Here is a 27,294-nt window from a genome sequence, read left to right on the forward strand (position 1 = left end):
ACATGGGAATGTGAAATAGGTTATAAGATAGGTGACCATACATGTTACCTAGTAAATGTGATCAATAATAAGAATCAATATAATAGATTTATATGACTACATTAGAAGGGTGATGAGTTAAATAAGATTAGATTATAGAATAATATATTAGCGAAGGGAATTGAATATAAATGATGATGCCAAACTATAAGATAAGTGTTATAGAGAAGAAGTATACTTAAAGAGAATTATGGTATAGGAGATATGTAAAATTTAACTAAACAAATAGATTAAACTGGTATAAATGGAAAATGAGATAAGTTAGGTAGCATTTACCTAGGAGATAAAATAAGATTATATTGATAAGTAACATAAATGACATAAGGAAAACTTATGTGTTAAATGATTTAAGCATTGAAATGAACATAAGATATATATTCATTTGAATTTATTCGATAATATGAGTATATGACATTACTATACGGTTTAGATGAAATACTATACATGAATAAATGTTTTTGAATCAAATGGTTTGTATTATGTTTTGGTTTTAGCTAAATAGTATTTTTAATGCACTGTTTTGATTTCAGTGCTATGAAAATATATATTCTATGTGAAATACTATAAGTATATGTTCTATGTGAATAAATGCTATAGGAAATGCTATGAGTAATTGATTTATGTGAATAAATGATAAATTTGAGTAATGTTATTTGAAATATTATATGTTATCTAAATACAAGAACATGAGATATGTGACATGTGAAGTATATGGAAATGATCTATGTGTAAGTGAACTATGTAACTATGTGATTCTATGAAAATGTGATAATGAGCTATGTGCAAAACAATTATGAGACTACGTGCCTCGGTAATATGAATATGTGAACATGTGAAATGACATAAACGATAATGCCCATGTTATGTGTCATGAGAGCTAGGGGTATAGTTGGTATGCCAAGAGTCGAGGGTCTACGTGGTCCTTTGGGACATATATGTATCCTTTGGAACATCTATGAGGTCTTTTGAGACACATACTTGGTCCTTGGAATATGTATATGGATCTAAAGGAATTTTCTACGTGGTCCTTAGGGACATCTTATATGGAACTTCGGTGCATTTCTACGCGGCACTTAGGTGCAATTCTACGTGCCACTTCGGTGCATTTATATGAGCTGTGGTGACATCATTAGTGCACAACCTCTATAGACTCACATATCTATAGTTTTCACATGTGTACATGGGCTAATAAAGAAGATGATATAAAAGAATCTTGTATGATATTATGTGCTTTGTTTGTAATCTTTATGTTGAGAAATGATATATGTGATATGATGTTGATGTGTATATAGCTTGGTTAAGAAGAATAGGTACAAGGACATCTGACTAAAAGATAAAGAACGAAAATAAGACTATTAAGAGATAATGATAAATGTATTACATACGCTTTATATGCTTTGTGTGTTAGGTAATATATTATCAGAATTATATGATGATATATGTGTATGTTTTTTGTGAAACAATATGTATATATATATATATATGCGTTTATGTTTGGAACCATTTTATAGTTTATCATGATTACATAAATTGTGTATAATAGGAATTAGTTATGATATATTATAATCAGTTTATTTATGCCTCACTAAGTCATCGAATTAGCGTGTGAATGTTTCACACCTAGGTTCCGGAAAGCTAGAAGAAAGGTTAAGAGGAGCAAGACACGTCAGCATCTCCCTTACAAAAATAATTTCAGATCAGAAAATAGAGGATTTAAATGACTTTGGTTATTTTAAATATAGTTGGCATGTACTAATTGGTTGAGTTAAATATGCTCTGATTGATTCTGGTCAATTTATGTAACTAAACCGCTTTTACTTTAATGAAAGTTTTAAATTTTCTTTGAATTTTGTCAAGAGTCAAAGTTTGAAAAGTCAATGTGACACCTCAGACTCGTATCCGGGTCGGGTACGGGTTGGGGGTGTTACAACACCCCTTGTCCCAAAATAGTCTTGTAGACACCCGTTTTTGTCTGGGTCTTTTTTATATTACTATTATTATTATTATTATTAATTAATATATTTACAAATTTTTTTACATGCCACTAAATTACAAGGCCCAACCTAGGCTTAACCCGAAGCCCAACAAAGGTCTGACCCAATTACAAGGAGAAAACCCAGCCAACCCAGGACACAAACCCAGCAGCCCCAATCTATATACCCAACCCAAAGGCGACCTGGTCCAAGCCCGCTAGATAAACTAGTAAATTAGGGTTTGTTACCCTAACTACACTGCCGTCGTCGCCGACTATTCCCCTGCACAAACACTGACCGAGCATCACCCATCCATCGAACATTGATCGATTTCTTGCCACAAATCATTCAAATCCATCAACAAACCCAAATAAACAATGAAAAAGAAATTAAAAGGGAAATCCTGAGGGGATTTATTATGATGATATCAACACATGCATGAAAAAAGAGATCAATAAAAGGAGGAGGAGAAATATCAGAGAAAGGGATTCAGAGAACAAGTTTCGGGGATAGAAAGAGAAATATAGATGGAGAGATATTCGGGAAAGGGTCGAAAAAAATGAAAAGAAAGAAACGGAGAGAAAAAACAACGAAAGGAAAAACCAAACCCGAAAAAATAACCAATCACACATGAAGAAAACCAGTGAGTAACCGAGAGTAAAGAGGACATTTACCTTGTTCGGAGTAATGTCGGGAAGCCCACGGGTTGCTGGAAACTTGTTTTTCTGTGAGGTAAACCCTTAGATCTAGGGATTTGGGGTGATTTTAGGCTAAAAGTTGCTGGGTTTCGAGTCTAGGGTAAGGAGGGGATCATTTGGGGGGGGGGTTTCTTCAGCCATCGTGAGCCGTTGTGGGCTCTGCCGGTGACCGTTGTTTCTTCTGTCTTCCGATGAGAGATTTGAGAGAATTTTAATTCTCTATCTTTCTTCTCTCATTGTGAAAGTATGTAAATGAGGTGGGTGGCCGTTTTTTTTCCTAGGATATTATATATATTATACGCAAAACAGTGCCGTTTTGGAGCACCCCTTTTCTATGTTTTTGAGATTTTAGGGGGAAATCGCTTGTTTAGTCCCCTATTTTGTAACCCCGCCGTTTGTTTTAATTTATAATGGGGAAAATTACGTTTTAGGTCCCCTATGCTTTGTAATATCATGTTGTAGCCATTTAATGAAGTTCTATTTCATTTTATTTCGAGCACTAATGTTGCAATACTTGTATTTTAGTCTTGTTTTTACTTATTTTGTTATTTCTATAAATGTTTGACTTTGGTTGCAATATTTGTAATTATTTCATTTTAGTCAATGATTTTGTGTTTTGTGTATTTTTTGTGAATGTTCGAATTTGGCCATGATATTTATGTATCTTTTATTTTGGTCACTGTGTTACATATGGTTTAATTATTATTTAATCCTCCATATTTTGGTTATTTTATTTTAGTCCCTTAACTTTCTATTTTTTATTCTTTTAATCCTTTAAGTTTCTATTTTTGTTGTTTTAGTCATGTAAATTTATGTTTTTTCTATTTAATCCTTTATTTTACTAAGCATGTCTATTTTTTTTTTTGTATTTTAGTCTGTCATGTTTGTAAATGTGCATTTTAGTCCAATTTTGTAATTGTGTTTTATCGGCCGTTATAATTTCATGTATATACGAAAATGAAAAAGTTTCAATTTGAGGGAAATCTACATACGAATATATCTCCCAACTAAAGTGAAGGTCTTTTCGAGGATTTTTCGTATAATTGTTTATTTTGTATTCGATAATTCTCTTTGTTCCACGTTTATTTATTTTGATTATTTTAAACTCTTTTCACTTTTATTTTGTTTTATTTTATTTTATATTTGAGAAAAGTTCAAAATAATGTCTTTTGTGAGGAGAATCTATGTGAAAGTCTCCTAACTACAAAGAAGTGCATTCCCGAAGATTGTTCACACAAAAGATCATTAGTTACCCTAAAATTGACATTTTTTAATAAATTCGAATAATTAAAAGGATCATAATTTAAATATATTTTTGAGTTTGCAATCCCCAATATTTAAACACCATATGATCGTTTAGGTACCAAAATTTGGGCGTTGTGGGGGTGCTCACCCTTCCCCACACATAATCGACTCCCGAACCTTTAAAATATGAATCTTTGGTAAAATGCAGACCTTTTTTTCATTTAAGTTTTCCAACCTACCTAACTTAAAGGTTGGTGGCGACTCCAAAATCAATGTGTTTTTCAAATCATATTCACCATCCCGAACTAAATTTGTTTTAAGTCTAACATATTCCCCCGAGGAGACGTTATGACAAGTCTTCTTGCCCATAATATGTGAAACACATTAAATAGTCTTAGGATTCTTTGATTGAGTGGAAATAGGAGCAAAATTCTTCACCAAAATAAGAGTAAAATTTATCTTAATTGGTCAGATTCCGTATTTTACGTTGGGGGAATCTCGAACAACAGAGTTTCCATGATTAGAATCCTCACGCAACTAAACACTACCCGATGGTGTTGCCCTTCTCGGTGGCACTCTAATAGAAAGATCCCAAGCCAAAGGAAGTTCTTTTCCACCATGTCGAGCCCTGACATGACAAGAGCTCTCCCCGTGACCCAACTTACCACATATGAAACAAAATAAGATCGACTTTTCATTATTCTCTTATAACCAAGCGTAGTTACATTGAAATTATACTCCAAAAAATAACCAAGAAAATTATCGAGCCTATTTGTTGTGTTGTTCGTCATGAAACTCAAAGGAATATAGTGGACTAGCACCAAATAACTGACATGGGTTAGAGGAATCGTCTTTGGGTCTTCCCCATCTTTTAACATGTGAAGAATTAACAAGTGGAGAATTAAAATTTCATGAACCACCAATCTCAATTCTATCTGCATTTACCACCGGAAAAAGGCGAAATAAGAACCTACTATCGCCCGGATTCGATATTGTAATATCCTGACCGGATGCCAAACATTCGCTAGAGTAGATCTCATAGACTGAAAGTTTAGCTCATATGAAAGTTTCTTGCTTTTCGATTCATCCTCCGCTTCAAAAACCTCCACCCCCAAACCAGATCCGTCATAGAAACAAAATTTTAAAAAACAAAGAGAAAAACCAAACAAAAAGCAACGTGTTAAAAGACAATTATAGTTTTGTTAAATTCAATTTAAAAAGTATATTAATTTATTTAAAAATTATTTTTATATTAACTTTATAAAAATAAACTTTTTTTCAAAATATTTTAAGGTGTCATTTGACACCTCTCATCATAGGGACACCAGTCATCATAGAATGACTTTACTGATACTTTTAAATCAATACTCTAGAATAAATGGTTAAAAAGTTTTCACTTGACGCTTCCTCCCCTTTCTAAAATTAAAAATACATATTTTTTTAATTATTTTTGAAATAGGCATTACTCTTTATAAAAAAAATCCTCACTCCTCCTCCCTTTTTTGTGAAATAAGTGTTAATTTTCTAATGACGTTTAACGTTTTGTTGAGAAACAAGTGGGAGTAATATTAAACGTTATATGAAAGCCATTTTTTTAAGTCCAACACTGTCTCTTACCTCTAACAAACACTCTATTTAACTCTACACTTACACTAGAGCCGTACAATAATATAAATATTAATAATAAAAAAGTGAAGTCCAATGAAAGCAGCCCAACTCAGTGATTCACTCAAAACTCAACTCAACTCACCTGCATCACTACACCGCCAGCCGAAAATGATGGTGCTCCTCCCCTTTTCCTCTCTCACAAAAACAAAAGAAAAATATTAGTCCCCACAGCAAATCTCATCCCCTGCAAATCTCACAATGCTTCCCTCCCCCTTCTTCTTCTTCTTCTTCTCCTTGTTGTTTCTGACATGTCAATCGCTTCACATTCACAGCCGTAGGATCCTCCATCAACCCTTCGTCCCCGTCGGATCCACCACCACCCCTCTACCCCCATCTCCTTCCCCTCCTTCTTCCAAATACCCTTTCTCTTCTTCTTCTTCCACTTCTCCTCCTTCAGACTCTCCTTTCTTCCCTTCTTTCCCTTCCTCTCCTCCTCCTCCTCCTTCCCCTTCCGCTTTCGCTTCTTTCCCCGCCAACATTTCCTCCCTCACTCTCCCCCACGCTTCTTCTCCCAACCACAACTCTCACATCATCATCATCCTCGCCGTCGTTGCCGCCTCTCTCGTTGCTGCCTTGCTCCTCTTCTTCTACTACCGACACCGCCGCAAGCAGAAACGTGGCTCTGTTGATGATAACAAGACCTTGACAGCCAATAATAGTAGTAGATTGTACCCTAACAATGTTCTTGCTGGTAAGCTGAGGACAACTTCCACCACCAGTTCCGAATTGCTTTATTTGGGTACGTTGGTGAATGCGCGAGGCGGAGTCGATGGTGGTGGTTCCAATAATTCGCCGGCTAATGCTAGATTTGATCCGAGAAAAATGGACTCCCCGGAGCTCCAGCCGTTGTCTCGACAGAGCACCGGTCGGAACTTCCGTGCCGGTGAAGTTCAGTCTGTTACTGAAGAAGACGAAGAGGAGAATTTTTATTCACCGAGAGGATCTTCCGGCGGTCGAGATAGTCCTAGTGTGAATGGATCCAGATCAAGAAGAGCATTTGCGGCAATTGCTGTGAAAAGCATCGAGTCTAGTAGTACTTCCTCGAGTTCATCTTCGAGTTCGAGTTCAAGTTCACCCGCGAGGTCTAAATCACTCAGTATATCTCCCCCGGTTAGTGCGATTCCAGTAAGATCCAACCCGAAATCTCCTGAACTCGTTCACGTTCAACATTCTTTAGCTCCGGCGAGGGTTTCAGCTGATTCGCCACGAGTTTCCGATGCTTCCAATGGAAATGTACGATCTCCCTCGCTGTCTTTAACTTCAACATCACCGAACATGGAAGAATCAAATCATCGAAACATCCAATCTCCCTCGCTGTCTCCGATGTTCATCCAAAACCCAGATTCATATGTTGTTTCCGATCGGAACACTGGGTCACCTTCGCTGTCTTCACCTACTACTTCTCCAAATAGAGCGTTGATAGAGAAACTAGATGCATCTATTAGAAATTTCAAGCATTTGGTTCGAAACATGGGGAGCTCATTAGTTTCAGCTTCAGCTGCTAGTAGTTCACCGGCCAAAGAATCACCGGTTAATGATCTGGGTCGAAACCAAACCCGGTCGCCATCAGTTGGTTCGGCTTCTACTTCACCTGAGAGAATGGTTAACGATTTGAATCCAATTGTTCGGTCTCCTTCACTGTCATCAGCCTCTGCATCACCAAAAAGAGCGTTGGATGAGAATGAGCGGTCTCCTCTACTATCATCGGCTTCATCATCATCTGACGAAGTTTTCGAGAATAGATCAGAGAAGTCGCCATTGGTGGTTGCCTTTTGGGATTACAATAGGAGTTCTTCGTTTTCATCTTCAGCTTCTTCATCACGAGGAAGAGATCTGGAGAACAGTCCTGATGCATCTCCTGTAAGAGTTACCGGAGCTTCAGAGAAGCCTATGTTGACTCCACCACCACCTCCGCCGCCGCCACCTCCTCCTCCAAAGCAACGACGTCTCTGGGAGAAACCACTTTCATCTGTATCTTTTACTAAACAGACATCCAGACCGCCTCCTCTTACACCTCCTTCGATGCCGTTTATGATGCAAAACCCAATTAGTATTCCTCAAGACGAGTTGCCTACGAGGTCCGAGTCTGAGGCAGTTGAGGAAGGGGAGGCGGAGGAAGCTTCAAAACCCAAGTTAAAGCCTTTACACTGGGATAAAGTACGAGCCAGCTCAGATCGCGAAATGGTGTGGGATCACCTCAGATCAAGCTCATTTAAGTATGATTTCAACCTCTACTTATCTGCATACTTTGGAGATTTTATTTAGTTCTTTCAGATCGAGTTGAGTTAAGCTTTTTCGTGTGATTCTACTTCTTTCTTGAATAATTTGTAAGAGTTTGGCTTCTGCAGGTTGAATGAGGAGATGATCGAAACACTATTTGTCGCAAAGACACCGAATTCAAAACCAACCCAAGCAACTCCACGATTTGTTCTTCCATCATCAAACCAAGATAACAGAGTGCTGGATCCCAAAAAGGCGCAAAACATAGCTATTTTGTTAAGGGCACTCAATGTGACTGTCGAAGAAGTTTGTGAAGCCCTTTTAGAAGGTAATAAAATTGTTGCAATTGTGGTTCAAGTTTTGTAGATCTTAAAGACTTAAGATGTCAATAGCTTGCACAAAGGTCATTAAGCTGCTGGATATGGTGATGATCATATTTATTTGTACTTATGTTCCTTGAGCTTTACTTAATGAACGTTTTCTGCTGAAGTTGTCACTGAACTTAGTGGTTTTGTTCCTTGAATTTGCCTTGCCTACAATTGATATCAGTTGAGCTTTAATATCCTTGCCATGACCAGTCATATGGTTTCCTATCTTTGGAGTTTTCATGCATGGGCACTGAAATCCACATCTACTATGATACAGGCAATGCAGATACACTTGGCACTGAACTTCTTGAAAGTTTATTGAAAATGGCTCCAACAAAGGAAGAAGAACGTAAATTGAAGGAGTACAAAGATGATTCACCAGTCAAACTTGGCCCTGCAGAGAAATTTTTAAAAACAGTTCTTGATATACCTTTTGCATTTAAAAGGGTGGATGCAATGCTCTACATAGCTAACTTCGAGACTGAAGTTGAATACCTTAAAAAGTCTTTCGAAACTCTAGAGGTAATTTAATATAACTCCATCTGTCTGGCTTTCAAATTTCCTTGCTTTCTTTCTCTTGCTTTCGTTGGTTGGTTGTTTCTTACCGTATTAAAATGTGAATACTTATTCAATAACATATCCTTTATTGTGGTTTAGAAATTTTCTGCACCTAACATTACTGCTATCTTTCTGACTATTCACGAAACTTGTTCATCATCAATTATCTTAAGCTGTATCTCAATTGTTTTTCATTTACACAGGCTGCTTGCGAGGAATTGAGAACCAGTATGATGTTTTTGAAACTTCTAGAGGCTGTGCTCAAAACTGGGAACCGCATGAACGTTGGGACAAACCGTGGTGATGCCCATGCCTTCAAACTTGATACACTCCTTAAGCTTGTTGATGTCAAGGGTGCGGATGGGAAGACCACACTCTTGCATTTTGTTGTACATGAAATCATAAGAACCGAGGGTGCTCGTCTTTCGAATGCTAATGACCAAACAGAAAACTCTACTTCAAATGAAGATGCTCGGTGTCGGAAGCTCGGTTTACAAGTTGTTTCTAGTCTCAGTTCAGAGCTCACCAATGTGAAGAAAGCTGCTGCAATGGATTCCGAGGTACTTAGCAGTGATGTCTTGAAGCTTTCTAGAGGCATCGAGAACATCAGCGATGCTTTAAGATTAAATGAAACAATGGGGTCAGGCGAGAGCAAAGTGAGATTTTCAGAATCGATGAACAGGTTTATGAAAATGGCGGAGGAAGAGATTATAAGGGTTCGAGCCCATGAAAGCGTGGCACTATCGCTAGTAAAGGAGATCACTGAATACTTCCATGGGAACTCTACAAAGGAAGAAGCCCATCCATTTAGGATCTTTATGGTGGTGAGGGATTTCCTTACAGTTCTCGAACGAGTCTGCAAGGAAGTTGGGATGATAAATGAACGAACCATTGTTAGTTCTGCCCATAAATTCCCAGTTCCAGTGAATCCAATGATGCAACCAGTGTTTCCAGTTTCGGTGAATCCAATGATGTCCCAAGCTTTTTGTCAGAGGAGATCACAGTATGGTTCTGGTTCCGATGATGAGCCTGCATCACCTTAGTCGTTTGCTGAAGCTGTAAAATTGAAGCTGCCAAAACTGGGTTGTTTGGATTTTGATTGAAGCTTGTATGGCCTGGTCTGCAATACATGGTCGCTGTAATTTACTTATTTATATTCTTATTTTTATATCTGTATACATCCATGTACAATAATTTTGGAACAGTTTTGTTCATATATATGATAATGATATAATACACTAGAGGAATTTTCTTGGAAAAAAAGAATAAGGTAGTCTTTGATGTCTTGTAAGTAAAGCTATGTATTAAACTCTGAACTGAATTTCACGTAAAGAGGCGTCGTAGTTGAGAATTTTGGTGTACTTCATGTAATAATAATATGACTCAATGAGAATGCCACACTCATCAGATTCGTGCCTGCAAATTTATAGCAGGCCACAATAATTTATTTCAAATACTTTTTTTAACATTAGACTAATACCATAATATTGCTTATATCAGAAAGTAGTGTTGACCGCCTTTGCTTCACTGATTTTATTGTCTCAGCATGTCAGCATCCATGCGTTCTAGAATACGACGTGCTTCTTCCTCCGTTGCAGGAACTACTTTTCGAATCCTAAATCCGTTCTTCTCGGCCTTTGCCTCTGGCCGGACAGTGAATGAGAAATGAAATGTATTTGATACCTGCTTCATGGATACATTTACGAAAAGAGATAACATGTAAGTAACCATCTAATCATTGAAAGTAGTAAACACAGGATCAAGCACGTAGAAGCCCTTTGTTCTATAATAGTGCATTCGGAAGGGTTTTACCTCACTAGATCTAATCTCAGGCCTCGTAACATGAGCAACAACTTCGACGTTAATAGAAGGTTGATCTAGATTCTCGAGTTCAGTGTACAGAACGCATGACGTCAGTCGAAGGAAGTCCCCTACATCAACCTGCTCGAGACGCAAGTATTCTTTGCTCAAGTTATAAAAGTTCCCTGAAAGATGAACGGATAGCAATTCTATATCTTTCATATAGAGTTGACAGTTAATGAACTAAAGCTGACCTAATTTGTTGCACAAATGCAAGCCAAAGATGCTGGAAAGACATTTGATATTGAATCTGAAAATTTATTCTCGTCTTGCATTTTATGAGGACATGCTTGAAATAATGTTTGATGGGCAAAAATAGGGGAAGAAAAGATTGCGGCAACTTCAAACAATATTGAATAACACCTAGCATGGAAGGCAAAGAAGAAGAAACGAGTCATGATTATTGTTTTGCATAGACATGTTCAGCTATTCGGCCCTTCCATAAATGGTTCAGGATCTCGATCTCTCTCTATCTGAGACACAATTAAATTAATGCTAAAAGCTCAATAGAAAGTAGAAAGGTACTTACAGGCCTTAAGAAATCAACATGATCAACTTCTAAAAAGCAAGGCACTAATCCAGCGAAGGCATAGGCTGTTGAGAAAGCTAACTCAAAGGCTCGATGCATTAAGAAACCTCCAAAAATTCGACCATGGATGTTCCTCTGCTGTGGTTGGCAGATCAAAGCATTCTCAAGGCGGGTATCCTTTAAAAGAATGCTGTCTCTATCTGCTAGTGCAGGCATATCACAGAAGATTCGGCCCTCAGCCAAAAGCACTTCCAGTCTCTTTATCTCCTCATTGTCAAATTCTCTTCTACCTACTCTTTTCTTTTTTCTCAATTTGCTTCTAGCTTCAGCTTCTTCAAAAAGAAACTTCTCGCATTCAGTTTCTGGTGAAAGCCGGTTAACAACAGCAGCTTTCCCGGTCTTGGAGTCCCGGGCCACAAAGATGAAGTTAGCTGTTAGAGCCACTGAATCAGAAACATCTGAGTTTTCTGCATGAAATAACATTATCCGATCAAAGTCCATATCAACATGGCCAAACTTCAATCTGAAATATTCATAAATGATATAAAGAAGTGTCAACAGAATCACATTTCTAGCAGCCATCTGTGTAAGTCTCGACACTATCAAATATTGTCAGTTCAAAGTAGCATCTAAGTATAGGCAAAGTCTCACTCAAGTAAAAAAAAAAATCACCACAAGAGAAGATAGATGATACTTCTGTGCTCGAACAGATGAAATTGTGTAAAACAACAAAGAACAGCATGCTTCTCCTAATTGTGCAGTGTGTAAATGAACCAGAAATAAAAATGGATTCCATAAAAATTCATAGAAAAAGAATAATGAAGTGAACAACGCAAATCACAGATTCCAGAAAGCACCATTTTTGGATTGAATGACTTCTAGTTGAATCTCAATTGATGATGTCCCAACCCATATGACAGAACCAACAATTTTCAGATCAATGTCAACACTAATAGCCTTCTTCAAAACAATCTTGTCAACAGCAGCTGTAACCAGCAAGAGAGGCCTTGTTGTGCTATCATCATCTGAACAATGCTAATTTCAAAAACAAAAAAACACAAACTATAACCATCCAAAAAGGGTCTAAAAACCAGATTTTCTCATGCAAAAAAAAAACGAATTTTGTTAAAAGAAACCTTGACAGAGATAGTCCCAGCTAAAGCATCAAGGTCTTCAAGCAATTTCCCGATTCTAACTTCATTCCAGGGATCCCTATACTGTTCTCTCAAGATATAATCCGACGACAAGTTATAAAAGATGCTGGTCCTGCTTTGAGACGGAGTTCTTGTGAGTAACTCGCTCTGTGGGGGCGCGTCTTTTGGAGGGTCAAGGAGTCGCTCGAATATTTTGGACCTTGCTTCCCATAAAGCATCGGTCACCGGCGAATGGTACATTCCGGGCCACAGGCTAATGGGCTTTCTGTTCCCGGTCGATGTGGAATCTGGAGGAGAACTGTCGAAGGGAGAGGAAAAGGTCGAAAAAACTGGGATCGTTTTAGGGGATGCGCAATTGAAATCCATGGGGAAATTTGGGATGTTTTTTCAGGTGATTCCTGCACAAAGTTTGCTGATAATTTTGACGGTTCCAAGAAATTTCCATTTCAGGGTTGGGGTAGTTGTTCCTTTTAGAGTTATTTGTATCATATGCCCTCTAACTGTGATCCTCTTTTACATTGATCTCCAAGGTTTTTAAAATTGCAAATGAATCCCTAAATTATGCAATAAATATAAGTTTCGTAATTAATAAAATATCTGATAAAGTAAATAAATGGTCGCTCGATTATAGGATGTTGTTTTGTTGAGTCTTTCGACTATTAAAAGTTACAAAATAATCATCTAACTATTTATATGCTTCAAACTCGTCTTTTTTCTCTGCTTCAAATTTTATAAATTTAATCAATTTAGTTCTAAATTTTAATTTTAATTTATTATTAAAGTATTAAATCATGAATAACAATTTAAATTATTAAGATAATCTTATCAATCTAGGCTCCAAATTAAAATCAAGATAAACACTGTTTAACATCTTTATGGATTAATGGAGGTGAGTAGCCATGGTGAAGAAATGGCAGCGCTCGTGCAATGCCGAGGGCTATTTTGCGCTGAAATCTTCAGGTGTTAATGCTGATAGCTCACTGTTGTCTTCTTCATCAAGTGGCATGTCATGTAACAACTCCTTTGCCAAGCAATATCCAATTAATGGGACAAGATTCGGGTGTTTGATTGTACCAAGATACTCCAGCTCATTCATGGTCGATCAATGTAGATCCATGAACCAAGACTTCGACAGCTACATGGATTCCACCAGGCATAAATCCTCTACAAGCATTCCCGAATTTCCCTTCCTATATTGAGATTTGAAGTTGCAGACAAGATGTCTGCAAATGTGAGATTCAACAATGGTTCATCAAACATCATTTCAGGGACTTATGTTGCCTGTTTAACATCAACAACTTCCACATATGCATTACAGCTCTCCACTAAATGAAGGAAAAATACCAAAAAAAGTCTTGAAAGATGCTGAAATTAACGAGTACTACTAAGCAAAATATGCCACACACACATCATTTGCAACCCTTAAGCAATAATCAGACAACTTTAAAACTCTGTTTTTTGGATTGTGACCCTTGAAAAATGCTCCAACTCCCCTTCCATTTCATCAAGCATCAATGACACTCGATGGAACATGCCACCTCGACGTCACATGGATGCCTAATTGACATAAATCCCAGACCAGAAAGTTAAAATAGGTCCAGTTTCTCGACATAAATTCTAGTAAATGAAAGTAGGAAGTTAGGCTGCAAAATCCAGCATAAAGAATACAGCATGGATCTAGATGTCTTTTTTCGTAGTTATTCGATTGAAGCGTGCTAGCATTTATGCGGGTGCACAATGATTCTTCATCATCTGTGCAAGCGAGAGTTCTACTGTTAGTATCGTATGCCAAATTAAGTTTCATAATCCAGAAGTGCAAACAGTAAACAGCAGTGAATTACACATTTCATCAATCAAAAACACAGAAAAGACTTGAACCCTCACAACTATATATATGATGTCTAGTTTATGTTACATACATCAATCATTCGCCGTTCATATTATCATTCGACGATTATCACATTAATCTATAAGGAAAACAAATCCCACAATTATAAAGTGATCATACTTGCATCACGTGAAGCTTCAATCGGTGTGAAATTAATAATTCTACATACATGATCGTTGAGGGAGAAAGCCTGGAAAGATAACCTAAGATACTAACAATCTAAAGCTTTTCCTCCAGGACACTAGTGAAGGATTCTACTATTAAATAAAAGACACCCAAGCCCTAAATTGGATGCTTAAAAATGTAACCGATACAATTACACTGAGTACTGAATGCATAAAGTTGAAATAGTAAGTAAAGCATCATACATGTAACTTCAACCTTTATTTAAACATGCACAAGAACAAAGTTATGGATGCACTAAGCTAAGATACAATACTCACCATATCCCATATGGCTTCACTGACTCTCATTGACATCTCGAGCAACAATAAGTTCTTCTAAATAATCAACATCACCGGTGTCTGAAGGCATCAAAATTTCATCCTCGGCAGTAAAATGGTATCGCTCCCCAATAGCTCTTAAAAGCTGGTATACTTCAAACATGGTAGGCCTCTCCTTGGGAGGTGGCAATACACAGTTACATGCAAGTTTAAGAAATTGGAAAAGTTCATTATCAACATCCTTGCCAACCAAGGTTGTTTCAATAGCATCGTGAAGTTTTCCATCATTTGATAGCTGTGTAATCCATTCAACCAGACTTCCCTTGAAGCTCTCAGGAGCTTTGGATACATGGGTAGGTTTTTCACCAGTCACCAACTCAAGAAGGATAACTCCAAAGCTGTAGACATCTCCTTTTGGAGTGGCCACTAGCGTTCTGCCATATTCAGGGGCAACGTAAGCTAAATCTCCAAATTCACCATTCACAAAGGTGCTCAAATGTGTATCAATTGGGTTCATCAGCCTAGCAAGACCAAAATCGGATATTTTGGGCTCAAAATCTGCATCCAGTAAGATACACTTAGAACTTATATTTCGATGAAGTATACGAGGATTGCAATTGTGATGAAGCCATGCAAATCCTTTCTCAAGCTTTTAGTGCTCTTTGCTTGACTTGCTTTCCGTTGAAAGATATTTTTTGCCTAATATTTTCCCATAAATAAAAAGGAAAAAGGCATAGTGAAACTGAAAATTGTACAGAGAGTTAAAAAATAATTGTTGAAAAGGCCCTCCGTTTTTGGATAAATTTTCAATTTGGTGCCCGTCTATTGGTCCAATCCCATTAAGGGGTCTACAAAACAGCCATACAAATTTTAGAATAGAAAATCTATAGAATAATTCTTTTTCTATTATGATTTTGTGTTCTTATTCTTCCTTTGTCATTTGATAATACGTTGGTTTTTCATTGAATGCTTGATACTGAGATTAAATAAAAACTAAAACACAGGTGTTACCTGTTTAAGAATATCGTCTGCAAAAAAATAAATAGAGGTGTCTATATAATGAAAAAGCAGTGCACTTAGATTGTTTATAAAAAAAGTATAATTTCAAACAATTTCAAATATTGTTAGCTCTTAGTTAATAGATAATAACAAATATTGTTAGATAATTTCAAATGTTAGCTGGTGTAACCAATTAGGGTTCTTCCAGTACGTCGTCTGTACAAAGATAAATAGAGGTTTTTATGGAATGAAAAAGCATTGCACTTAGATTGTTTACAAGAAAGTTTAAAGCCGACTTGTCGTGTCATAGCATTTGTAGCGCCTTATTTCCTAAACAAACGAGTCTGTGTGTTTTGACGTTATTATAATTGAGAATCTTGGAGCTTTCTTGAATAACTCACGTCTGGTCACTCATGCAAGAAGACAACCTACCGGTCACAAAGGTGACTCAGGCGGATGAACCAGTTGATATGGCAAGCAAAAGTAACAAAAGAATCCGATTATCTGTGGAAGAGGCAACAGCCGAGGAAAGAACATGGACGAGATCTTGGAGGGACACCGTGGCGGATTCACCAATTTTTACCGGTATGTTCCATAGCTCAACAAGAATGGATGAAGAGGTTTATGAATCCATATTCCAGGTTTGCCTATAGAGTATTCCGATGAGGGTATACTTGGTAATATTGGAAGGATGGTAGGTACACCATTGAAAGTGGATTATCGCACAACATGGATAACGAGAGGAAATTTCGCTAGAATCTGTGTGGAAATTAACTTAAACAAACTGTTAATATCAAAGATAAGAATAGGTAATATCGTTCCCAATATTGAGTACGAAACATCTGATATGCTTCCGTTGTGGGATGGTGGGAAACAAATCGGAACAATGTCATATAAGACACTTCGATAATATTCAAAAAGGAGGATAGGAAATATCTCATCCAAATCCCACCCCAAATGTGGAACAAACGGAGGAAATACATGAAGAAAAGATATCTCAGGAAAGAACCAACAAAGAAGGGAGATATGACCCATGGATGTTGGTTCAAAGACGCCAAAAAGGAACACGAGGAAGTAAAAAAAGGCAGTATAACAAGAACCAAGAAAAACCAGAATGAAAATCGATTCAAAGCTCTATGTGAGGAAATCCAAATTGATAATAGAAAAACAGAGGGAACATCTGAAAACAGGAAAGAAGTTGAGCAAGGACGAACACAAAGCCAAGAGAAAAGGGCAACCAAGGAAAATGCTCAACAGACCATCGAAACAGAAGAAAGGAGCAAGGGGAAGAACAAAACTTCTATCCCTCCTAAGAATAGCAAGCAGAGAAATAGTGTTGGGATACAAATCAAATCCCCAATGATAAGTAAAGGGACCGTTGAGAGCAGCAGTACTCCTAAAGAAGTTAATACCTCTACCTTGAGGTCAACTGACCAAGTAAACAACAAGATGGATCTGGAAGTAAACTTTCAGGACACGAATAAGGAACACTTTGTGCTTTCATGTGCATGTTATTCTGGAATATAGACATCCATCAGTTCATTTGTATGGACTAATGAATTGGTTTAAAGAGATACCATATAGCATTAAATGGTTAATGGTTTGCTCTTTGCTGAATAGGAGACTTTGAGGGCCAGCGATAAGGAACTGACGAGCTGTGGTCCGTATGCAATGAAAGAGGATGATGCGATGGTTTATAGAAGGCCTTATATTACATCTGGTTCATCAGGGTTTGCACTAAATGCAATTAGTAGGGCCATGAAAAAAGAGCTTAAGGTGGATTATTATTTACTATATTTATATTTATGTAGTTCAAGTTCTGTTTTAATCAGATCAAAGATATAGAATTCAACTCTGAGTTTCCACCTTCCCTCTTTCTTGAGGAAACCTTCTGCCTCTACTATAGTACTAGCCTTATACCGCTGTTTCCTGATTCATTTATATAGTATAAGGTTAAAGGTGTAATGGAAAAATCATTCTGGTTTTTTGCTTGACAGGCATGTGTGGAAGATACAAAAGCAATTCTCACTGATGAAAATTGGATAGTTCGAACTACGGTGTGTTGGGGCCAGAGGGACCGTTGGCTGAACTACGATGAAGTGGAAGATTTCTGCAAAAACTCAAACCATAAACTGATTGAGCTTCCAATGGTACCAACATGCCACATGCACTTACATGTTATATTGAAACCAACATTTCAGTTCAGCCTTAGATGAAGCATATGTTGGGGCGTGGGATCTTAACCTCTATTTTACTGCCTTATCCTTTTCTCTCTCAAATGCCAAGAATCTTATAAAGACAATAATGCGCCAGCTGGTTTTCCTCCTGCAGGCAGGGCATCATGTCCAGGAAGATAGTGGCGAAGAACTTGGCGGGATCATTTCGGGACTTATCAGCCGAAGGATCATAACATGATAAGTTACAATTTTTTTAGAGTTACCTATATACTCCAAACATCAATTTTTTTATTGGCTTATGCATTTTATTGCTTGCAATGCAAGCAATACATGAATGAACTGTGTTCACATTCTTGTGACAAGCCAATTATGATTGTAATGGTTGGATCTTGTAAGGACAAGGCAACTGAAGTTTGATTTTTGATTTATCATATGTAGTTGGTATTCATTTTCCAATGTGCAGTATAAATAGTTAGTATATAATGAGAAATATATCAACTTGAAGGGTTAGCCACAATTTATGGGTATTAATTATTGCTAATAAGTGTATCTATAGTTCAAGATAAGTATTCTGCAGATGCTTTGAAGTATATTTCTTGCTGTATCATTCCTTGATTAGAAAATCCTGTGTTCGTGACCCTCTACATGCATGTTCAACAACCAAATTCTTCCTGTAATCCGTCTTTAGGTGAGCATTACTTCTTTTTTTTTTTTTTACAATAGATCGTACGGATCAGACCAGCAATTGTCTTGCTTAACAGCTCTCTTCCATCTGTTTTTGAAGATCTCTAATTCAATGAATGATTGCTTTTTAACCTGTGGAAAAAGAATTCCATAGACAACCAATTGATGATTTTGCCAAGAGGTCTGGCCATAAATAGTGCTACGGAGTGAAGTGAGCTTCAAAATTGCATAAGTTCAAGGCTTACCTCAGATCTTCCACCAGACTCATTGGAAGGTGATGCTCCCTGCAAATGCAAAGGTCATTAAAGAATAAATAAATAGCTGGGATATTGGAATTAGATGGTCAACCTTAGCCAAACATGAAATTTAATTCAAGCTGAGCATGAGAACCAAAGCTGAGGCTCAGGTTGGATCATGATATTTGAAAATGCTATAGATTGGTCATAGATAGACCATGATCAACCCTGAATGAGGTCTATGCAACCTGGGATACCTCAGGTAGTGTACTAGCCATACATTATTGCACATATAATCAATGAAGAGAGTTTGCCTTTCACCGTCGAGGACTTGAGTGTATAATAAATGCAGAGATCAAGTAATCAGAAAATTCATGGCTAGCCTTGGTTGTCTCTATTTCACAATCAAGGTCAAGGCTTCAACATTGAAGAAACCCCCTAGGACCCTTGAAAAGCTTTAGAATCATCTTTGGGTTAAATTTCTTACCTTGTTAGCTTCGCCTCCAAGTGTAGGAAGAGCATCATGAACTAAGTACTCAGAATCGACAACTCCAATTTTTTGGGTTCGATCACCCTATCAAATAAAGCATTATGGTAAGAAACATGTAGAAAATACTGAATAATAGCTCATTTTCTCCCATCTTTAAAGCTAAATGAAAATGTGAGGTTGAAGGTATAGAACATGCCTGTGCACAATAACCAAGCTGAAAGTCCAATCCCCATCCATAAACCAGATCGCTCTGATATAAGTGAAAACCAATAATGAGATTACTGATAAATTACGACTAAACTTTACGAAACAATATGGTCATCTTAGAAAGACTTCTCGATAATTTAGAAGTTGATTAATGTCAGAGAAAACCCATATCTCTAATGGTGATGATCTTAAGCTGCATTAATTCTATCAAGCAAGAAATACTCTATCTTCCATTTACTATTAGAAATAAAAAATAGATAAACATCCTGGATATCAATACTCCATCTTTTATGAAAGCCATTGGCATTAATAAACTATGTTATTAGGACTTGGATGTGAGCGTCAGATATGCATATGTTCAAATTTTTTAAAAAGTTTTTCCATGAACTTGAAAGATTCTTGGACCGATGTCCGATTATGCATTAGAAATGGGGACTTCAAGAAAAATAAAGAGTTGAAATAACAGTTAATAGGATGACCATGAAAGCATAAAATGGCAATGATTGTTCATTGTATTCTAATGAACCTTCCATATATTCCATTAGTAATTTAGTACAACATTCAACTTCCTAGTTTGGATATAGTACCTGAATCATATGCCATGAACAGCGCCAAGATGCTCTGGAGAAAACAGGAGCCATCATTTCTACAAATCTGTAATACGCAATCATCTCTTTCTATTACTCCGTGCGAATAGATAAAATTCTTCAGAACTTTAAACTAAGGAAGGCATATATTATACATATTACGGTGAAATGATTGTTAACTACAGACAGAAAAGTCAGGCAAATTTAGATTACCCTGTGCAAGGAGGACCAGTGCTGCTTTTGTTACACTTTGTCCTACCAATCACCTTGTACGTCCTCCTGTCAAAAATACACAACAAATACTTGTGAATAAATTTACTTTGAATATCTTGAGAATATTATCACGAGACAAGCATGTCGTTCATTCCTGAACATGATTTTAGGGAGACAGCGGACCTGTGTACTGTTGAATTTTTGTCCCTTGCGGTAATCGGATGATGCAGCTCTGACTTCTCAGGATCAAGGGCTGGCTGTGATATGTCAAGCCCTTCCTTTTTAACTATTGAAAGGTATCTGTATTTAAAAAGTTCAAAGGAGAGAATAAAGCGTGTGACATAAACCAAATATATAGAGTTCGTGACAATAAAGCTTTAATCTTGCCGGAAAATAAAGCTTCAAGCACTTTCATGCATAATAAGGTCTCTAGGGGTGTGAGCGATTAATGTGAAATGGTTAAGAGTTATCTTTGAAGAGATACTGTCTTGTACTTACCCCAAATTAATAAAAAAAAAGACGAAGGCAAAATCTAACTAAGAACTTATATTTTCAAGATCATAAGTGGATCGAAAACATTATCTTATATAACTAACTCATTTTTTTGTGTTATGATTCTATAAAGAAGTCTATTAACGATATAATTTTGATAAAATTCAAACGAAATTGTTTTACCGGACATGTTTTTGATGCAAATGTGGCAAAAACAAAATGAACAAACAAATAGGTTTGATAAATAAAACAAGTTCAAAAGATGATAGGTTTGGTGAATATTTCTTTTTTCAGCTGGAGTTATTTTTTATTAGATGTTCATCATCATATGGCTGCGAGCAAGGCCCTGATGAGCCGCTGAATCTTCAAGCCAAGCACTATCTCTGAACTCTGAGAAACAAACTTTAGTTTCTTACAGTTAGATTCAGTTCTTGAGTAGTTTTCTTCTTCTTTTCTTTTTTCTTTTTTTGTTCAGCAGTTCTTCTGTAGGTAAAGCACTGTGTTTTTTACTACCAAGTGAAATGAGGAAAAGAAAGACCTATACAACAAACCTTCTAGCATCGAAGTGGTCGACCCCAAGGTCTTCATCCCAAAGGAAGATGTAGGAATACTCCGAAACAATATTTGGATGTAAAAAGCGCTTTGCAAACCACCTGATTTGTGAGAGTGCATTATACAAAGCCAAGTTACTTCGAACTGAATCAACATATATAAAAGTTTTTTTTACCCCAAATTAAGAGCTAATGACCATTTACCACTTGGTTTGATTGGCAGCAGAGACATGTATAGCATGGTCATTCCACTCTAAGTTCTTCCACTGGTCCACAATGCCGTCGTAATGGAAAAGCATCACAGCAAAATCACTCTCTGGAAACTGTGAAATGGAACAAAATGAGCGAAAAAATGATATATATAATAAATTAACATAAACAATGCAATAAAAAATTGGCATTTAACAATAATCTAAATAATAACATAAATAAAGTGGCTGCGAGCAAGGCCCTGATGAGCCGCTGAATCTTCAAGCCAAGCACTATCTCTGAACTCTGAGAAACAAACTTTAGTTTCTTACAGTTAGATTCAGTTCTTGAGTAGTTTTCTTCTTCTTTTCTTTTTTCTTTTTTTGTTCAGCAGTTCTTCTGTAGGTAAAGCACTGTGTTTTTTACTACCAAGTGAAATGAGGAAAAGAAAGACCTATACAACAAACCTTCTAGCATCGAAGTGGTCGACCCCAAGGTCTTCATCCCAAAGGAAGATGTAGGAATACTCCGAAACAATATTTGGATGTAAAAAGCGCTTTGCAAACCACCTGATTTGTGAGAGTGCATTATACAAAGCCAAGTTACTTCGAACTGAATCAACATATATAAAAGTTTTTTTTACCCCAAATTAAGAGCTAATGACCATTTACCACTTGGTTTGATTGGCAGCAGAGACATGTATAGCATGGTCATTCCACTCTAAGTTCTTCCACTGGTCCACAATGCCGTCGTAATGGAAAAGCATCACAGCAAAATCACTCTCTGGAAACTGTGAAATGGAACAAAATGAGCGAAAAAAGGATATATATAATAAATTAACATAAACAATGCAATAAAAAATTGGCATCTAACAATAATCTAAATAATAACATAAATAAAGTCAATCCTTTCACCTTCTTGATCATCTTATTGACATTTGCTTTTTGCTTTGTACCAACTGCAATGGCTAACAAGTTCTTGGACAACTTTGGCTTCTAAACAAAAGTAAAGGAGAACATTAATGAAATAGCTATATGCCTAATGTCCATTAAAATCAACTCAATAGGTTGAAACTTGAAACTATCAAAATACAAATAATGCTACTGCAGTGTTTTTGTAAAGGACCTAAATCAAGAGAAAAAAGGGGGGGAATAATATGTTTCTCCTAATTACTTTATAGTACTATAGGATTTACCCTTATAGTCACATCTAACGATTCGTAAATGTAAATTCAAAAAAAAATGTAATTACAAACATAAGCTTGTCCCCAACTGTGAAAAAGTAAAGTAAGCTAGATAGCACTAAGACCAGAGATTATCACAGCTTGACCGGAAAACCTAGTCCAATCAATGTCCTAAAGGTTTTATCATTGGTAATGATAGCAGCTGGCAACTGCTGCCTCTAGTAAAATGAAAATTCATAGAAGATCAGCGCAAAAAGAAACGATGAAGTTTTACGTCAAAGTATTAAAAATGAAAATTCAGTAAGACAGAGTAGTTTAATTGCAGCAACATTGTAATAAAACCGAGCAGACTACATACCAGACATCTCAGCTGATAAAATGCTCAACTATAAAGGAACAAATACAAATCTAAATGCCACTAACCAGAATAGACTATGGTCAAACACGAAATATGAAAAAGAATATGATAATCAGTTAATACCATTTTGAAAAAAGGGACGGGACTTGTGCAGCCATAACAATTTGGAAGAAAAAAAGAACAACAGGAAAAATGGTAGTGCACTCAGCACCGTCATTCAGGAATGCAATGCTAACAAGGGATAAAAAATATCATCAAACAGTAGTATCAAAATCGCTTACCTTCTTATTCTGTAGACCCCATAATGGCAGCATTTCCAAGTCAGATGTCTCGGAAACAATTCCTCTAGGCAATGCTTCACTTCCGTAAGCCCTGCACTGGGTCTAAGCACAAGTGACACACAGGAAAGGAGTAGTTAGGAGAACATATGTGCTTTCATGTGCATCGTAGAACATACATAATAACATATACAAAACAAACCTCACAGATCTTAGGTCTCGTATACTGCAAAATCCATAACTGAACCCCATCCTAGAATTCTCTGCACAGAGAAGGCCCCCAAATCTCATATTGTTTACTTGCATGCAGGAAATATAATGCAGTTTAATTGCATCAAAGAGTCATGGAGCTTTTGATTCCTTATGTTAATAAATTGGAATTAAAACTTAGGCATACTGGCATGCACAAATTGTAAGAATAAAAATATGTTAACACAAGACACATACGACATAAGTAACTTCTGATGTCAAGAAAAGTAATGAAGAAATCCCCACCTCTTTTTCAAAGCTAGTTTTCAACTTTGTGGAAACAGGGCTTTGATATGTATACCTCTTTATAGTCTGTGACTATAAATGCACTTCCTATGAAGGAGGCTGCAGAAAGCAAAAGAATCATGGGGAGGAAGCGGTGAGCAAATAATCTGTGTCTTTTAGCTTCTGCCTTTGTAGATATCTGAGAGCAAGTGGAAACAAAAAAGATAAGACAGGATAACATATGACATAACTTTCAATTCCGGAAATATATTTGATTTTTCATGCCACCAACATTAAGAAGTCCAACTCCTAAACTACCTCTAGGGATATAATTAAGCCAAGCACACTCTAAGGGCACCAAGACATTTTTCAATGCAGGTAACTGGTGTGATGAGTTTTTAAACACCGCAAGAGGTTTTCAGACTGCTGGGTGTATCCACTTCTCAGATCAAACTTTTGACTGCCGGGATCATTCAATTTCAACTCGAACGCATCATATAACTTGAAATTCACAAGGCACCATTTTTTTTTTCTTTTTGATCTGAAAAATCATTTCTCAAGTACACCTGAGTGGAGTTTCAGAAAGCAAAATCATCTTCCTCCCTCCATTTCTAAAGCAAATCATGCCCGTAGCATGAACTACACCAAGTAACAATGTTTTACCGAAAATGTGACAATAGATTTTAGACCATATCATTTCAAATCAAAACGGGGAATCCCCTATGCATCAACTTTAAGAAGACAGCAATAATAAAGTTAATTACATGGCATTTTTGAGCTTATAAGCAGGGGCACAGCTACTTCAATTTGGTAAAGATGTTATTTTCGTTTTTTATTAAAAATAATACCCAGTCTCATGCCCTTATTCTCATCATTCACATGATCCAATCCTTGCCTTCAACCAACCAAAGCATGTAATGGTTCACCTTCATTTCTAAATCGGTAAACCCTTTTTTCTTCTTTAAACTCAGGCGGTAAGGACCGAATTAACTGGATAAAGCATATGCAACTTGTGATTAATCATAGAAAATACAGAAAGTGAACAACTCCTACTAAACACTTCGATAATTCGAATCTAAGAGAAAAATGAAAACATAACGAAACCCAGAAAAACAGTACTCCCAACATCATTTCCAAAGCCAAAGAGAAAAACCCAGTAATATTTTTCCCACGACTACAATAAAAAAGTGATTTTTTTTAAATCAAAACCAGGCATCTCAACAAACAAAATAATAAGCTTTCACAGAACAAACATGGGGGAGGAAAGCAAAGAGAAAGAGAAGCTTACAGAGGTCGACATCCTCTTCTTCATCTTGATCTTCCATCCAAGTATTGATGAGGGGATAAAAAAAATCAGTGCTGGCCTGAAGATTAGCTTTTAAAGTTACTTAGGACTGCAAAAAGTGTTCCACTTTTATTATTTTTTTCACTACTTTTTTTTTAAGTGACAATGACGAAAAAACGTGCTCCTTGAGTGAGAAACACAGCCGCCATAACCATTTTAACGGCGACGACTCTCCCTCTTGCTTTCTTTGTAAGGGAAATTAACTTTCGAAGCATAGATTCGTCGTATCTTTCGGGATTTTCATTTTCATGCTATTTTCTTTTTTATTTTGTTATCTATATATATAGGCGTTTTTTTTAAAATCACCTTTTCATTATATATTTATCTTTCAAATATTCTTTTAAATATTTTTTTTTGATTTAATACTCTTTACAAAAATAAGGTGTAGTTCATAATTTTTTTAAATTATATCTAATATGTAATTAATTTTTATTAAAGTGATTTTTATGAAAAAATGTCAATTTATTTATTTATTTTTTGTGTGTGTAAAAAAACTTTCTGCATTAAAATCTTTAAATATTCTTTTTTAAATTATTTATAATTCGAAATTTTTTTATTTTTTCATAAAATTATATAATATGTATAATCTAGTATAAGAAAACTTTGAGGATAAATAATTTAAAATATAAATAATTTTATAAAAATTTTATAACTAGTATTTCTTTTACAAAATGATTATGATGATGATGATGATGATAAGAAATATTTTATAATTTAAAAAATTATAAATTTCATATATTTTTAAAAAATTTATTGAATTTTAAAATTAATTGTTTAAAAATATAAAAAATATTAAAATAAACTTTTAATTACAATTGAGGGATCAAATGAATTATTATTCATTAATTATTATTTTTAGCAACAATTAATAATGTTTATTCATTTTTAATTAAATTAGAATTTAATATTTACTTAATATTTTTTAAAATTAAAATTAGAAAAAATATTTTAAATATATAGGCGATATTTTTTAGCTTTACCTTCTTTTTTTTATTGAATTTTATTCACTTTTAATTCTTTTTTTTTTATTATATTTTTATTAAATTTTAAATATATTAGTTATAATTTAAATTAATCATTTATTATGTTATTATTCAAATTAATTAAGAAAAATTATGGTAAAATGTTTCTAAAAGAAAAGTATAAATACATACATGAAAATCTAAAGATTTTTCTTTCTTTTGTGTTACTCTCTAAACTTTTAACAAAATTCAATAAAAAAAAGAATGTAAAGCTAAACAATATCACCTATATATTTAAAATATTTTTTCTAATATTAATTTTAAAAACTATTAAATAAATATTAAATTCTAATTTTATTAAAAATGAATAAACATTATTAACTGTTTCTAAAAAGTAATAATTAATGAATAATAATTCATTTGATCCCTCAATTATAATTAAAAATTTATTTTAATATTTTTTATTTTTTTAAACAATTAATTTTAAAAGTCAATAAAATTTTTAAAAATATATGAAATTTATAATTTTTTAAATTATAAAATATTTTCTTATCATCATCATCATTCATTTTGTAAAAGAAATAATAGTTATAAAACTTTTATAAAATTATTCATTTTTAAATTACTTAACCTCAAAGTTTTCCTTATTACCCTCAAAGGGTGTTAGATCGAGAAATATATCTAAAATGGTGTCTAACAGGTAAATATATAACAAAAAGGTGATTGTTGGGGAAAATCGCCCTATATGTAACACCCCCAACCCGTACCCGACCCGGCTATGAGTCCGAGATGTCACATTGACTTTTCAAAACCTTTACTTGAACAAAATAGTGAATAATTTTAAAACTTTTACTAAATACAATTGACTAATTTACATAAATTAGTATCATATGATTTTACAAAATCAATTCGAGTATATCGAATTTAAATTTTTTATTTACATGCCAAATACATATATTTTCTAATCTGAACTTTGTAAAGGAGATACTGACCTGTCTTGCTCCCCAATGCTCTCTGTATTCTTATCGAACCTACGTGTGAAACAATCACACGCTAAGTCGATGACTTAGTGAAGCAAATAAAACATATAATAGAAATCATAAAACATTCCATATAATAAACCACATGAACATTTAATACTAACTTATCATACAAAATCATATAACAATTTCCTACAAAATCACACACCTTTTTATATAACAAATACACTCATGTACATATATCAT

General features: G+C 35.4%; 5 protein-coding genes across 5 annotated transcripts; 2 read left to right on the forward strand and 3 right to left on the reverse strand.

The window, feature by feature from the left end:
* Positions 1-5,784: 5,784 nt before the first annotated feature.
* LOC120177350 (formin-like protein 1) lies at positions 5,785-9,973 on the forward strand. The gene is made up of 4 exons (XM_039183530.1): positions 5,785-7,839; positions 7,972-8,171; positions 8,489-8,733; positions 8,973-9,973. Exons 1-4 carry the CDS (start codon positions 5,822-5,824, stop codon positions 9,810-9,812), a joined length of 3,303 nt encoding a protein of 1,100 aa, XP_039039461.1. The 5' UTR covers positions 5,785-5,821; the 3' UTR covers positions 9,813-9,973.
* Positions 9,974-10,196: 223 nt separating this feature from the next.
* On the reverse strand, positions 10,197-12,748 carry LOC120177212 (acyl-coenzyme A thioesterase 9, mitochondrial-like). Its single transcript, XM_039183433.1, has 5 exons — positions 12,295-12,748; positions 12,016-12,193; positions 11,159-11,625; positions 10,582-10,710; positions 10,197-10,452 (listed from the first exon to the last, which is right to left on the reverse strand). Exons 1-5 carry the CDS (start codon positions 12,676-12,678, stop codon positions 10,303-10,305), a joined length of 1,308 nt encoding a protein of 435 aa, XP_039039364.1. The 5' UTR covers positions 12,679-12,748; the 3' UTR covers positions 10,197-10,302.
* A 1,733-nt stretch (positions 12,749-14,481) lies between these two features.
* On the reverse strand, positions 14,482-15,950 carry LOC120177279 (probably inactive leucine-rich repeat receptor-like protein kinase At5g48380). Its single transcript, XM_039183486.1, has 3 exons — positions 15,920-15,950; positions 15,655-15,671; positions 14,482-15,292 (listed from the first exon to the last, which is right to left on the reverse strand). Exons 1-3 carry the CDS (start codon positions 15,948-15,950, stop codon positions 14,660-14,662), a joined length of 681 nt encoding a protein of 226 aa, XP_039039417.1. The 3' UTR covers positions 14,482-14,659.
* Positions 15,951-17,274: 1,324 nt separating this feature from the next.
* LOC120177217 lies at positions 17,275-18,108 on the forward strand. The gene is made up of 3 exons (XM_039183438.1): positions 17,275-17,418; positions 17,640-17,792; positions 17,974-18,108. The coding sequence occupies exons 1-3, from the start codon at positions 17,314-17,316 to the stop codon at positions 18,055-18,057; spliced, it is 342 nt and encodes a 113-aa protein (XP_039039369.1). The 5' UTR covers positions 17,275-17,313; the 3' UTR covers positions 18,058-18,108.
* Positions 18,109-18,425: 317 nt separating this feature from the next.
* On the reverse strand, positions 18,426-25,174 carry LOC120177226. Its single transcript, XM_039183447.1, has 14 exons — positions 25,050-25,174; positions 23,838-23,960; positions 23,490-23,550; positions 23,291-23,392; positions 22,383-22,463; positions 22,140-22,258; positions 21,936-22,037; positions 20,420-20,536; positions 20,237-20,302; positions 20,024-20,090; positions 19,426-19,479; positions 19,227-19,313; positions 18,749-18,787; positions 18,426-18,635 (listed from the first exon to the last, which is right to left on the reverse strand). Exons 4-14 carry the CDS (start codon positions 23,321-23,323, stop codon positions 18,534-18,536), a joined length of 867 nt encoding a protein of 288 aa, XP_039039378.1. The 5' UTR covers positions 23,324-23,392; positions 23,490-23,550; positions 23,838-23,960; positions 25,050-25,174; the 3' UTR covers positions 18,426-18,533.
* Positions 25,175-27,294: the final 2,120 nt, after the last annotated feature.

This window comes from Hibiscus syriacus, unplaced genomic scaffold (genome assembly GCF_006381635.1).
Source record: "Hibiscus syriacus cultivar Baekdansim isolate YM2019G1 unplaced genomic scaffold, ASM638163v2 tig00112285_pilon, whole genome shotgun sequence".
NCBI classification, from domain to species: domain Eukaryota; kingdom Viridiplantae; phylum Streptophyta; class Magnoliopsida; order Malvales; family Malvaceae; genus Hibiscus; species Hibiscus syriacus.